General features: G+C 46.9%; 1 protein-coding gene across 4 annotated transcripts in view; it reads left to right on the top strand.

Moving 5' to 3' along the window:
• C16H20orf194 (chromosome 16 C20orf194 homolog) overlaps nucleotides 1-14,998 on the top strand; it is a 166,953-nt gene that overhangs the window by 119,126 nt on the left and 32,829 nt on the right. For all 4 annotated transcript variants that reach the window (XM_003905008.3, XM_017944962.3, XM_017944963.3 and 1 more), the window contains 4 exons: nucleotides 2,032-2,120; nucleotides 4,339-4,497; nucleotides 10,676-10,801; nucleotides 13,475-13,512. In XM_003905008.3, the coding sequence (XP_003905057.1) occupies nucleotides 2,032-2,120; nucleotides 4,339-4,497; nucleotides 10,676-10,801; nucleotides 13,475-13,512 (412 nt within the window). The remainder of the gene's footprint in view (nucleotides 1-2,031; nucleotides 2,121-4,338; nucleotides 4,498-10,675; nucleotides 10,802-13,474; nucleotides 13,513-14,998) is intronic.

Here is a 14,998-nt window from a genome sequence, read left to right on the forward strand (position 1 = left end):
CTGAGACCTGGGCACTGAGGAATAGGAACGAAGACAGGGAAAGCTGGATGGGAGGAGGATAAACATGGAGTACTGCCTGAGGGGTAGAAAGGGGTACGGTGTAGAGGCCCTGGTCAGAGGGAACAAGAGACAGCTTCTGGGTCCTACAAAAGAAGAGGCATTCACGGCCATCTTCTCTGTGCTGATGTGGGTAGCTCAAGTGATGAGTGCTTCCAGGCTTAGCTTTAGCATATTTGTGACTGGGCCTGTCCCAGTGAGTCTTGTGTATTGTGAAATAAAACTTACAGGCTGGGCGTGGTGGCTCACGCCTGTAATCCCAGCACTTTGGGAGGCCAAGGCGGGTGGATCACAAGGTCAAGAGATCGAGACCGTCCTGGCCAACATGGTGAAACCCTGTCTGTACTAAAAATACAAAAAATTAGCTGGGCATGGTGGTCGGCACCTGTAGTTCCAGCTACTCAGGAGGCTGAGGCAGGAGAATCACTTGAACCCAGGAGGCGGAGGTTGCAGCGAGCCAAAATTGCACACTGCACTCCAGCCTGACAGCAGAGGGAGACTCCGTCTCAAAAAAAAGAAAAAAAACTTACAGAGGCACTTGCCATGCCAAGTCATTTACATAGACCTCCCTCGGTGATTACATGATTCCTGTCCTCACCTGCCTGATGCCTCCTTTTTCAGTGAATTTCTTAAGTTGCTTTGGAATATCTACCTGAAAGGGGACCTGTTTTCCCATGGGTGTATAATAAAGTTAGGACAGTTCAGCATGGCCACTCTTCTCCTCTTCTAGAATCACAAGTGCTTCACACACACAGTGAGTTAAGACTTAGCCCTAGGCCGGGCGCGGTGGCTCAAGCCTGTAATCCCAGCACTTTGGGAGGCCGAGACGGGCGGATCACGAGGTCAGGAGATCGAGACCATCCTGGCTAACACAGTGAAACCCCGTCTCTACTAAAAATACAAAAACTTAGCCGGGCGAGGTGGCAGGTGCCTGTAGTCCCAGCTACTCGGGAGGCTGAGGCAGGAGAATGGCGTGAACCCGGGAGGCGGAGCTTGCAGTGAGCTGAGATCCGGCCACTGCACTCCAGCCTGGGTGACAGAGCGAGACTCCGTCTCAAAAAAAAAAAAAAAAAAGACTTAGCCCTGGTTGGCCAGACGCGGCGGCTCATGCCTGTAAGTCCAGCACTTTGGGAGGCGAAGGTCAGTGGATCACCCGAGGTCAGGAGTTTGAGACCAGTCTGGCCAACATGGTGAAACACCGTCTCTACTAAAAATACAAAAATGAGCCAGGTGTGGTGGCACATGCCTGTAATCCCAGCTACTTGGGAGGCTGAGGCAGAAGAATCTCTTGAACCCAGGAGGTGGAGGTTGTAGTAAGCTGAGATCACACCATGGCACTTCAGCCTGGGCAACAGAGTGAGACTGCATCTCAAAAAAAAAAAGACAAAAAACAAAAAAAACTTAGCCCTGCTTAGCCCTGACCATATGACTTAGAGGGCACAGGCAACCAGGCAGAAGCATCCCCAGCACCACTCTCCTGTCCTCTGCCCTAGTTTACCACACCAGTGTAGCCTGGGGCATTTTTGTCCCAGACCTCCTTTCTGCCCAGTGTTTTCCTAAGAAATGTTACTACTGGGAAAAAAGTCATAATATGCCTGAATGTCTGCTTTACAGAAGAGATGTGGTCTCAAGCAGGTAGGTCCTTTAATGCATTGTATTTTAACTAATCTATTCACAATCTGCTCTAATTAATGTTACTACTCTAGTAAAAATTAGACTAGTAACACTACATTTTATATGGTATTTGCTACGTGCCAAGCACTGTTCTAAACATTTTGCTTATGTTAACCCAGTTAATCCTCACACCCACTTTATAATGTAGGTTCTGTCATTGGCCAAAGGTTACAGAGTTAGTGAGAGGTCATACTGAGGTTCAGACCCACAATGCTTGGCACCAGAAGTCAGTTCTCTTAACCTCTTCTTACACAATGCAATGCAGTTGAATTGCAAACCCATGACTTTTTCTTCATGTAGGTAATTATCAGCATTGTAACCGGCCTCCCAGGCTGTCACGCTAGCGAGCTCTGTGCTTTTCTGGTCACTCTGCATAAAGAATATGGCAGGTTAGTATGGCTGCTGCCTTTGCTGTGGGGAAAGGGATTCTAACTTGGGCCTGCTTAGGCATTGGAAAACCTTAGACATGTACTGGCCTTGGTGGGACTGGTATCAGCACGGTAGTCAGCCATTCATTTAATGCTCTACTGAGCACTTCCTGTATGCCAGGCACTGGTCTGAGTATGAGAGAATACATCGATGAACAAACAGACAAGAAAATCTCTGCCCTTAATGGAGCTTACATTCTAGTTTGGGAAGACAGACAGATAAGGAAAAGTATATTAACTTTTGAAAAGTTCTACGAAGAAAATGAAGCAGGGAAGGGGCTGGGTTCTGTGGCTCACACCTGTAATCCCAGCACTTTGGGAGGCAAAAGTGGGTGGATCGCCTGAGCCCAGGAATTTGAGACCAGCCTTGGCAACATGGTGAAACCTACAAAAATTAGCCAAATTTGGTGGAACGCATCTATAGTCCCAGCTACTCAGGAGGCTAAGGTGGGAGAATCACTTGAACCCAGGAGGGCGAGGCTGCAGTGAGATGAGATTGTGCCACTGCATCCCAGCCTGGGCAACAGAGTGAGACTCTGATTAAAAAACAAAACAACAGAAAATAGAGCAGAGAAGGTTATAGGAAGTGCAGGGCTGGAAGTGGGGTTCCAGTTTTCTGTTTTGTTTTTGGAGATAGGGTCTCTCTCTGTCACCCAAACTTGGGTACAGTGGCACAATCATAGTTCGCTGTAGCCTCAAACTCCTGGGTTCAAATTATCCTCCCACCTAACCCTCCCAAGTAGGCAGGACTACAGGTGTGCACCATCACACCCAACTAATTTTTTAAAAATTTTTTGGAGATGGGGTTTTGCTGTGTTGTCCAGGCTAGTCTCAAACCAGAGCTCAAGTGATCCTCCCACCTCATTCTACAAAGTAGCTGAGATTACAGGCACATGCTACTGTGTGCCTTAGATTCCAGTTTGAAATTGGGTGGTCTGGGAAAACTTCACTAAGGAGGTGACATTTGAGCAAAGACTTTAAGGAATAAAACATGTGGCTACTGGGGGAGAGCATTGTAGCAGCAGGTCAAGCAAGTGCAGAGGCCTGGGAGTGATCAGCAGGGAAATTCAGGGTCATAAAAACTTAGGAGCTGGTGGATGTGATGATCCTTCCATGAGCACAAGGAGACTGCCTGAGTTCAGATGCAACTGGAACAGGTTGGCCCAGGTGAAATCAGGAAAATCATTCATTCTTCACTTCCACCTGGCTGTCAGATTACTAAACAACCTTTGCTGATTGAACCAGGTGTTTAATATCTAGTCAGCCTACCCCAAAGTAAGGCATCCTGCAGCAGGCCATAAAGAAATTTAGAAGTCTGAAATTGCCTAGAGTCAGCAGTTTAGGATGGGATATTATGGGGAATGGGGAGGCAAATTATAGAGCAATGTTCGGGAAATATGGGACCTCATTTATTAAGTACTAAATGTCTAACCAGTTCCTCGTGTCTAGTGTTTTTGTTCTATAAACATTCTGAATTATTCACCCTGCCCATTTCTTTTTTTTTTTTTTTTTTTTGAGATGGAGTTTCACTCTTGTTGCCCAGGCTGGAGTGCAGTGGTGTGATCTTGGCTCACTGCAGCACCCGCCTCCTGGGTTCAAGCGATTCTCCTGCCTCAGCCTCCCAAGTAGCTGGGATTACAAGCATGCGCCACTACACCCTGCCCATTTTGTATTTTTAGTAGAGATAGGGTTTCTCCAAGACCAGTTGATCAGGCTGGTCTTGAACTCCCGACTTCAGGTGATCCGCCTGCCTCGGCCTCCCAAAGTGCTGGGATTACAGGCATGAGCCACCATGCCCGGCCAGCCCTGCCCATTTCTTATTCTTAGCAAGAGACTAACTGAAGCCATCTTTTGCATGGTCCTTCAGAAAGTGACTGCCTGGTCAGAAGGAGTCTTTCTTACTTCTGATGTCTGTTGGTCAAGTACTTACCTGACCATTTTCCCTGTGGCAAGGGGTTTCCTATCAAAAGCCCCAGTGACAGGGGTTTCAGGATACTGGGCTTCCAACCCATCCAGTGCCCTCTGCCTTTTTTCTGTGAGGCCAGGATGGCTTTCTCCTGAATGGATTCACTGGGCAGAATGGCTTTAGGAGTCATGGTCACATTTGAATCCATGGCTGAACATATGGGGCCAGGTCATCAGGTGGCCCCCATTCTGAGGTTACATTTTCCCTTTCCAGATGGATGGTGTATCGCCAAATCATGGATAGTTCTGAATGTTTTCATGCTGCACACTTCCAGAGATACCTTTCCAATGCCCTGGAGGCCCAGCAGAACCGCTCTGCCCGCCAGTCAGCCTACATCCGCAAGAAGACCAGACTGCTGGTGGTGTTACAAGGGTGAGCATTGGAAGTCTCCTGGGAACGGTCGAATCAGGGTGATGACCTTGCCATTACTCTTATTTTATGTGTAACAAACCTGAAGCACAGAACAGACTCCACATGCGTGAACAGTGTCTGCACTACAGGGAAGCCTTAAGTGAGCAATGACCCTATGGCCTATAGGCTAATATAGCTTGCACACAAGTTTTAAGTTTGGATTTAACATCATCGTATCCCTACAAGTTGGGGATTTAGGGAACCTGGCAAGATTCACTGGTAACTCTTGGAACAGTAGTGGTCCCTAAGTCTTCCTTCATCATCTAAATAAGGGAGCTTCTTCTGTTTCAGTTCTCCCTCTTGTGGAATTGCAGAGATGACCCTCATACTCTGCAGGCTCCAGCCTCACCATGACATGGATGGCTGGCCCAGGAGAGTTTACTGGGACTTTGAGTGAGGTGTGGGAATATTCATGTTGAGTAAGAAGCTCCCCTTTCATGGCTGTGTGCAGAACTGTAATTATAGGCTGACTAGCTCATGAAGTCTCTGTAAGCATGATTATTGTGAGTTGCAACATGGGAGGGCAGGTTTGACAGAGCTTGTACCACTGCTCCAGGGGACCCTTGCTAAAAGGAGGTTCTCTTGACCTGTTCTAAGGCCTTTCAAGGAGGAGCCCTTCACAGACCCATTAGCACCCCCGGCCCAGAGGGGAGTGCGCAGTCAGGAAAACAGGAGCCGTGCTTTTCACTAGTGTCGTTATGGTTGGTAATAAAGAAGCTTTTGGCAGTTCCTGCAAAGTGCTTTTGTGCTATGTTAGTGTTTGCAATTGGCTAGTTGTTTCCAGTAAAGAATGGGTCCCAATCCAAAGCCCCTTTTCGTGTCCTGGCTGTGATAATGGAAATTGGAGGAAAGCTAGGCGGGTGGTACTGAGGAAGGAGGCAGGTGGGACAGTGTACCCCAGCAGGCCAGCTTTCCCTTTCGAGCGTCGTTCTCACACCTTGCCTCCAGCTTCCCTTCTATCAGCCCTTTTGTCCTGCTTGTGGGCTGAGGTCCTAGAAACCAGAGGAAGAGTCTGGGGTTGAAACCACTTGTTTTCTTTTGGTTTTCCATTGTTTCTATTCGTCAAAGGAATGGGTTGGCCCATCTACTTCACCTCCTGCTCCCACCAGTTGAGAGTCACTGAGGGTGTGGAGCTGCAGATGAATTCAGCAGCTTGACAATGTGTAGTTGAGGTCATTTCCATCTTCTGTCTCTTCAGAGAGCATCACTGACTTCTTGTCTCTGACTTTACAAGTCTGCAAAAGTGTCAGCTTTCCTGGCTGCTTCTAAACTGCAGTGTTAGTGTGACCAGCCCACTCTTATACTGCAAACCCAGCCTTTGCCCCATCACAGCCCCAGGATATGGGGACCTCTAGTCAATTTCCTAGAGGACTCCAGTCAGAATACCAGCTAAATGCTGTGGCTCTTCACTAAGACACTTTTCTTACCAGCTGGGCCCATGTAGCACCCTCCTTTATAGCATGTCCATTGTCTTGGGACTGGGCCCTCATGCCCATTATTTAGGTTGTTGGTGATGGGAGATCCTAGATGCTTCTCATATTAAGAATTGTATTCCTTGAATATGGCTTTATTTGCTTTCTTTCTCTTTTTTTTTCCTTTTTTTTTTTTTTTTTTGAAATGGAGTCTTGCTCTGTCACCCAGGCTGGAGTGCAGTGGCTCAATCTCAGCTCACTGCAACCTCCACCTCCCAAGTTCAAGCAATACTCCCACCTCAGCCTCCCAAGTAGCTGGAATTACAGGCACACGCCACCACACCCGGCTAATTTTTGTATTTTTTAGTAGAAATCAGATTTCACTATGTTGGCCAGGCTGGTCTCGAACTCCTGACCTCAGGTGATCCACCCGCCTCAGCCTCCCAAAGTGCTGGGATTACAGGCGTGAGCCACTGCTCCTGGCCTTTTTTTTTTTTTTTTTTTTTGAGTTGGAGTCTCGCTCTGTCGTCCAGGCTGGAGTGCAATGGCACAATCTTGGCTCACTGCAACCCCCGCCTCCCGGGTTTAAGCAGTTCTCGTGCCTCAACCTCCCAAGTGGCTGGGATTACAGGCACTCACCACCACACCTGGCTAATTTTTGTATTTTTAGTAGAGATGGGGTTTCACCATCTTGGTTAGGCTGGTCTTGAACTCCTGACCTCATGTGTTCCACCTCCCTTGTCCTCCCAAGAGTGCTGGGATTATAGGTGTGAGCCACCATGCCCAGTTTCTGGCCTTTGTTTTTAGAGATGGGTCTCCCTATGTTGCCCAGGCTGGTCTTGAACTCTTGAACTCAAGCAATCTTTGCACCTCAGCCTCCCAAAGTGTTGAGATTATGGGCGTGAGCGACCAAGCCCAGCCTGGCTTTATTTTCATTTATAGCATTATTTGGGGAAACTTGTAATATGGGACAGAGATTTCTTTAGCCCTTAGAGTGGCCTGATGCCACTCAATTTAGTGAAGTGGTGGGGCGATAGACGTAAACTTTTCAAGTGGAACTGTTAGTTGTTGTTTTAAAAATTGAATTTATGTATTTTAAAATGACAAAGTTTTGGAAATGGAGGACAGATTAGTGATTGACAGGGGTCAGAAAGGGAGTGGAGAGCAGGAGGGAGGTGGGCGTGTTTATAAAAGGGCAACACAAGGGATCCTTGTGTGTTGGAACTGTTTAGTATCCTGACTATGGTGATGGATATAAGAACCTACACAGGTGGTAAAATTGAATAGAACTTAATACACACACACATACACACACACAAATATAAGTAAAACTGGAAAAATCTGAATTTTAAAAAATTAATTTTAGAGAATTTGAGGGGCTGTATTTATTTATACCCTGGAATATTATAAAATCATTCTTTAAAATTATCTACATTAAAAACAAAATTTGAAATTAATTAATGTAAAAACTTGTGCCCATTCAGATTGTAGGCTTAAATTGCAAACATAAGACTGAGCCCAAAGGAGACTTGAATAGATTATTTGTTGCTTTAGAGAAAAGAAAGTTAAGGTCCTGCTGGGTTTTTGTTTTGTTTTTATTTTTAATAAAGAAAATACTGACAGGAAGCAAACATGAAGAGACAGTTTTTTGCCCTTATCATACAGTTGGGTCAGTTTAGCCCAGGTGGTCTAGTACAAGCTCTAGCCCGGGCGCCATGGCTCACACCTATATCCCAACACTTTGGGAGGACAAGGTGGGTGAATCACTTGAGCTCAGGAGTTTGAGAGCAGCCTGAGCAACATGATGAAACCCTGTCTCTACCAAAAATACAAAAAATTAGGTGGGTGTGGTGGTGCACACCTGTGGTCCCAGCTACTCAGGAGGCTGAGGCAGGAGGATCGCTTGGGCCTGGGAGGCAGAGTTTGCGGTGAGCTGTGACCCTGCCACTGCACTCCAGCCTGGGCGACAGAGCAAGACTCTGTCTCAAAAAAAAAAAAAAAAAGGCTCTAGTAACTTGAGTGTGGTGATTCCTTCTGGGTGAGGGGTGCTCTTTCTGTCTGGAGCCCTCACCCAGGATGATTCTGGGGCTGGGGAGGAAGGGAGGTTCTAGCAGGGATTCCCCTAATGGATAGAGTGAATGGTCCAGGGCCTTCTCTCTTGGGGCAGTGCCCAGATGCAGAGGCCTCATCAGGGAGACAGGAGCCTGTTTTTTACTGTAACCTTTTTCCATTAAAGTCAATGAAAATTAATTGCCGGGCGCGGTGGCTCAAGCCTGTAATCCCAGCACTTTGGGAGGCCGAGACGGGCGGATCACGAGGTCAGGAGATCGAGACCATCCTGGCTAACACGGTGAAACCCCGTTTCTACTGAAAAATAGAAAAAACTATCCGGGCGAGGTGGCGGGCGCCTGTAGTCCCAGCTACTCGGGAGGCTGAGGCAGGAGAATGGCGTGAACCCGGGAGGCGGAGCTTGCAGTGAGCTAAGATCCGGCCACTGCACTCCAGCCTGGGTGACAGAGCAAGACTCCGTCTCAAAAAAAATAAAATAAAATAAAAAAGTCAATGAAAATTAATGGAATGCTCTGAAAACCTAGAAATTCCACAGCCACCCTCTCTAAGGGAAATCCTGTTACATTAAAATGACTCCTCAAGCATGACTTGTGAATCCTTTTCAGTTGTCCTTTGCTCCCCTATGAGTCTGTACTGCTTACACTGAAGTCTCCTGTAGGCTGTTTTATGTTTGCAATTTAAGCCTACAGTCTGAGTGAGCACGTTTCACATTAACCATAAGAGTTAAATCCATTAACTCCATTAAACACCACCAGAGAGGGATGCGGGACAGCATGCACACGCCAGCCCTGCTTACCAGGCGTGCTTCTGTATGGGCCTGGCAGTGCATGTTGTGGATTGGACTCTCCTGGCATCCAGGCCCAGCCAGGCACTCAGTGGAAAGAGCCCCATGTGGTCATATACACATGCCCAGGTAGGGGGAGAAGCCCTGAAGAAGAGAAGGCTGTGAGCAGAGGGCTGTCAGGCCCCCCTGGTGGAACTCTAGAACCTAGTACACCCCATTCTCTACTGAAGCCCTGCCAGCTGATCAGGACTCAGGAGAACCTGGGGTGGGGTGGGGTGGAGTATTGTAGTCTGCAGATAAAGCCAAGGGCCTTTTTACAGATGAGTTGTTCGTAGGAACTCAAGAACAACTCAAGCAGGCTGTACCTGTCCACACCACCACCACTGGCTTCCGAAGGGCTCAAACTAAACCAGGCCCATCTGATCAGACGGGCTGCCCATTAGGTTTGACTTTCTTCCATAGGAACAAACCTTTTGGTGATAGGCTGGAACAATCGGGAAAGAGTTCTCCTCTACTAGGTGTAGAGGTTAGGTCCCCCTCTTGAAGTGGCCAGGGGCCTGCTCAGGGTTGAACATCCAGTTTATTCACCTACCGTCCTTTAGGCAGCAGAGATTACAGTACCACCTGACATTCTTATTATGGAGACAGTAAAGAAATAAATGAGAAAATAAGGTATAAATAACTGCTGATTGGGGCTTTGAAGAAACTTGGAAGAGGAGGCAGAGAATGCCAAGAAGGGAGAGTTGCTGGATCACACCGGGTGTATGAAGTCAGAGGATGCCTCTCCATAAGATGCCTCCTGAGTAGAGACCTGAAGGGAGAGAGAACCACTTATGCAGATACCTGAGGAAAAGAACATTCCAGGCAGGGGGGCAAAGAATGCAGAGGTAGAAGTATGCCTGGCATGTTCAGAAAAGAGCCAGGAAACCAAAGTAGCTGGATTAGGGAAAGGGAAGTGATAGTAGATGAAATTCTTCGCTGCTCCGTAGGGGGTCAGATCATAGAGAGCTGCCTGGCATATTGTAAGGACTTTGGCTTTCACACAGAGTGAGATGGAAGCCACCAGAGGGTTTTGAGCAGAGAAATGACATGATCTGACTCTGGGTTTAGCATATCCCTCTGGCATCTATGTTGAAAACAGATCAGAGAGAGGCAAGGACAGAAGCAGCGACAGCTGGGAGGCTGATGGGGTGATCTAAGCAAGAGATTATAACAGTTTGGACCCAGTGGGAGTGTGGGGGTGTAAGCAGTGATCTCTTCTAGTTATATTTTGAAGACAGGAAAAAATGGAGTCAAAGGAGACCAAAAAAAAAAAAATTATTTGAGCTTAGCATCTGAAAGAGTAGAGTCCATCTGCTGAAAAGGACAACGAGTTTGGAGTTTGGAGAGAGTTCCAGGCAGGAGATACCAATGTGAGCTGTATTTGACATGGATGAGTCTGCTGACCTGGATGGGTCCAGACACACTCTTGCCTGTGTGTTCTGAGACGTGGGAAGGAGAGAAAGGAACTACTAAAGAAAATAGGCAAGTGGCAGGAGCTCCTAACTTGATTAGAAAACAGGCCTAAGGACACTAGGTCCCACCCTCAGAGCTCCAGGGTCACCTACCGGCTTCCTTTTACCTCCAGAGCAGGGTGGTTCTTCCACTCACTCTTGCATAGTTATGAGGACTAATGGAACTTGGGAATGTAGAAACACTGTAGATTCCAGGGGCTGCATGTCATGAAGTGGAGTGACACCAAGGGACTGGATTGCAGGCTCTTCCTTTTGGTTTTCTTTCCATCCTTGTTCAGTCAGCCATTCGGGATTCCCCTCTTCCTCCACTTTGCAATGCCAGTCAGTAAACTAATCATTCCTTTTTTTACCTTCTCCAGCTACACAGATGTTATTGATGTTGTCCAGGCCCTGCAGACCCACCCAGACTCAAATGTCAAGGCCTCCTTCACCATTGGTGCCATCACAGCATGTGTGGAGCCCATGAGTTGCTACATGGAGCACAGGTAGATACAGGATATGGTGTGTAAGTGTACTGAAAGTGATTTGTTTCCACCCACCAGAAGGAGACAGATCTTTTGGAATGCATTAGTCACCTTGTATGTAGTAAATGCTGTTCTTTTATTAGTGCTAGGTCCTCAATAGACCCCTTTGGACTTGTAGCCAAAGAAGAGAGAGGAATTATGGAAGACAAACTTAGCTTTTGTAAGGGAGAACTATTTCTGTTTAATAGTTAGTACATAGTAAGGACTTATGAAATATCTGCTAAATAAATGGGTGCTCCAACATGTATGTTCTAAATATTGTTGAAAAATAACTTAAGTCCAGGTGCAGCGGCTCATACCTGTAATCCCAGCACTTTGGGAGGCCAAGGCAGGCACATCACTTGAGGACGGGAGTTCGAGACCAGCCTGGCCAACCTGGCAAAATCCCATTTCTACTAAAAATACAAAAATTAATCAGGAGTGGTGGTGCACACCTGTAATCCCAGCTACTCAGGAGGCTGAGGCACAAAAATCGCTTGAACCCAGAAGGTGGAGGTTGCAGTGAGCCGCGATCATGCCACTGCACCCCAGCCTGGGTGACAGAGCAAGCAAGACTCTGTCTCAAAAAAAAAATGTTTTTTATAAGGCATAAAAGGACTGAAGTTGAGTATATAATCTATTTAAATATAGAAATAAGGCTAAAATTGGGTGAACATGATTATGGAATATAAAAATTTAAGTAACAAAATCAGGCAGGGCACAGTGGCTCATGCCTGTAATCTCAGCACACTTGGAAGATGGAAGGTTGGAGGATGCTTGAGCCCAGGAGTTCAAGAGCAGCCTGGGTAACATAGCAAGACCCCGTCTCTGCCAAAAAAATAAATTAACCAGGTGTGGTAGTGAGCACCTGTAGTCCCAGCTACTTGAGAGGCTGAGGCTGGAGGATTGCGTGATGAGGCTGCAGTAAGCTGTGTTCATGCTACTGCACTCCAACCTGAGACGCTATCTCAAAAAAAGGGAGTTGACTTCTTTCGCCAACTGAACAGTTGCTCCATTGTTTAAAAAAAATTTTATTTTTTTTTTGAGATGGAATTTCACTCTTGTTGCCCAGGCTGGAGTGCAATGGTGGCATGGTATCAGCTCACTGTAACCTCCACCTCCCAGGTTCAAGTGATTCTCTTGCCTCAGCCTCCCAAGTAGCTGGGATTACAGGCATGCACCACCATGCCTGGCTTATTTTTTGTATTTTTAGTAGAGACACGGTTTCTCCATGTTGGTCAGGCTAGTCTCGAACTCCCAGCCTCAGATGATCTGCCCACCTCAGCCTCCAAAAGTGTTGGGATTACAGGCTGTTTAAATTTTTTTAAGTAAAACTTTAAAAATTAAAATAAATAAAGGAATGCTTACTGTGCAGCAGCCTTCTGTGGACTGTGAGCACAGTGAAGTCAGTGAGTTCTGTTCTTGGGAGACTCTGGTGTGGCTGTATCTTCCCTTGTTCCAGCCCCTTTGACCCGCTTAGAGCACATGGGTTTTCCTCCTTGGAATTCTTCAGAAACTATGAGGGAGTCAGGTAAGGGAACAGGATCCACAGCCCAACCTGGTATTCACCTAGCTCATCTACCAAATTTGGTTTCAAATGGTGTATGACTGGCTGTTGCCAGAAATCAAATAAAATGATGAAGATTTGCTGCCACCAAGGAAATTCCAGGAGAGAAACTCCCCCAGCGTTGTGAACATCATTAATACCTGCCAGCTAGACCAGCAGCCATTCAGAAGAGTGACTTCAGCCAGCATCCCAATTGTCAGGGAAGAAAACACAGGACCTCTGTGGTGCCAAACAGACCTGGGTCCCTGCCTTAGCCCTGCTGCCTCCCAGCTGCCTGTGAGACACTGGGCAAACTTAGTGTGTGGAGCCATCCTAAACCCATGCCTTTCATCTATTAGATACCTGAGGCACAGAGAGGACAGGACGACAGAGCAAGATCACGTTCGTGAACTGCCTGCACAGTGCCTTGCTCACAGGAGGAACTCCATAAAAGGCAGCTATCCCCATTAGTGTTAGCTTTCTTCCGTGAGGCAGGCCTTATGATGTTTTAGGAGTTCTGAAGTCCTGTGAGAATATGAGTTTTTCTCTGGAGCCTACTGCAGTGCTACAGTTGTTAAGTAACTCACACTTTGGATCAGTCACCCCCACCTCCTGCTTCACTTGTAATTCAGTTTCCTGCTTTTCATTCACCGTCTGAGTTAAGAAGGAGATTAAAGGGCAATTGAGATTCTAGTGTGTACATAAAGAGAAACATGGCAAAGTTGGTATTAAAGGCCCCTAGTAGAGTTAGATGAGTGTAATTCTTACTTTCCCTTGAAATACCCACTTTACTCAAAAACATACGTCTTTCAAAAAAGACCAGCTCTTTCTCCATCTCCCATAGACCAAAGAGCTGGTCCTGTCCCCAGTATCCCTCTTCAACATTCCACTTAGAATTGGCCATGTAGGGACTTCTGTGGGGCTCCTGGCATGGGGAGCTTTGACGGAAAGCTGTGAAGTCCCATGGGTATCCTTAATGCTCAGTGCTGCTGCCACTTGCCTCATCATGTGAGTCAGTTTGCTTGTCAGTGGTACTATTTGTGTGGGAAATAATCAGTGACAACTCTGAGATGAATGGTTTTTAAATATTTCCCCCTTCTTCCTCCTAGATTTCTCTTTCCTAAATGTCTTGACCAGTGTTCACAAGGTAAGTAATATGCTTTATTTCCAGCTTGCATGCCTTGCAAGTTCAGTAGAATTCAGCAATAGACTTTCTTCATGCTCTTACCTACCATTCTGAAATCTAAAGCAAACAAAATTGGTCAGAAAAAACTTTGATATCTTTACTTTTACCATATTTGATAGGCACATTTCTTCTAAGAGCTTGTCTGTTTTTACTCTGTCGCCCAGGTTGGAGTGCAATGGCGTGGTCTCGGCTCACTGCAACCTCTGCCTCCCAGGTTCAAGTGATTCTCCTGCCTCAGTCTCCCAAGTAGCTGGGATTACAGGCGTACACCACCACACCCGGCTAATTTTTGTATTTTTAGTAGAGACAGGGTTTCACCATGTTGGCCAGGCTGGTCTCGAACTCCTGACCTCACAATCCGCCCGCCTCGACCTCCCAAAGTGCTGGGATTACAGGCATGAGCCACCACGCCTGGCCTGAACTTGTCTCTTATGGCAACAAATTGCCACAGTAATACCTCTCCTTGAGCTGGGCTTAAGTCCACCCTGGCATTCCAGCTAATATTAGTGGGCTGAGTAGGTATTCCTAGCCTCTGGATCAGCAAGATCTTGATTCACTTCTGTCCCAAGAGTGCCGAGTTTGGCCCAGCAGGACCTGTCTTTCTTAATACCCCCCACCCCCATGCACCCTGGAATTTTCCGCATTTCCTTGATAACATTGAGAAAAATTCACCTATCCTGCAGGTTGCATTCAACCTTGCAATGCCCTGCTACCTGGCAACCCTGGAATCAGCACTTTCTAGTCATATTATCTGTGATGTTTGGAGGTCCAGAATAAATTCTGAATTCCCTGCAGTGGTGATGAAATGCTCATTGTTATTGGGAGACATGCCTGGGGTCTGGGCTTCCTGAGCTAGTCCAGCAAGCAGAAATCAGATGGAAGAAAACAACTCAGTGTCCCCAGCACAGTTTCCCCCTGCTGATCATACTGCTAGTCCACAGGGAGTGGAGACAACAGAGCATACCAAAGTTGTTGTCTTGGGAAACAGCTGAGCTCATGCTGCCCAGGGCAGGAGGCTGGTCCCTGAAGGGAGGAATGTGTATATTGGGCTGCTGTGCCAGGTAGTCTCAGGTCCAGCTTTTAGAGGCCCCTGTTACTTTCTAGGCACTGCACCTCAGAAACAGGATGAAATGGAGGTTGGCTAGGTCCATCCACAGTATTCACCCCAGGTAGATTAAGGAGAGTTTGTGGAGGTTGGGTCAATAGGATCTGGTGACAGACTAGATGTGGAGCACGCATTGCAAAAAGAGGTATCTTGGATGACTCCTAGGTTTCTAGCTTAGGAGATTAGGAAGATTGGTGGTACCTGTCTTTGAGATAGAAAGCACAGGAGAAAACATAGGTCCAGGAGATAACCAAGGAGGGCTGTCTCATCCTAAGATACATATTTGGAAGTCATGGTCAAAGTTAATGGCATAGACGGTAGTCAGCCAGTATCCAGGTGTAG

This window comes from Papio anubis, chromosome 16 (genome assembly GCF_008728515.1).
Source record: "Papio anubis isolate 15944 chromosome 16, Panubis1.0, whole genome shotgun sequence".
NCBI lineage: Eukaryota > Metazoa > Chordata > Mammalia > Primates > Cercopithecidae > Papio > Papio anubis.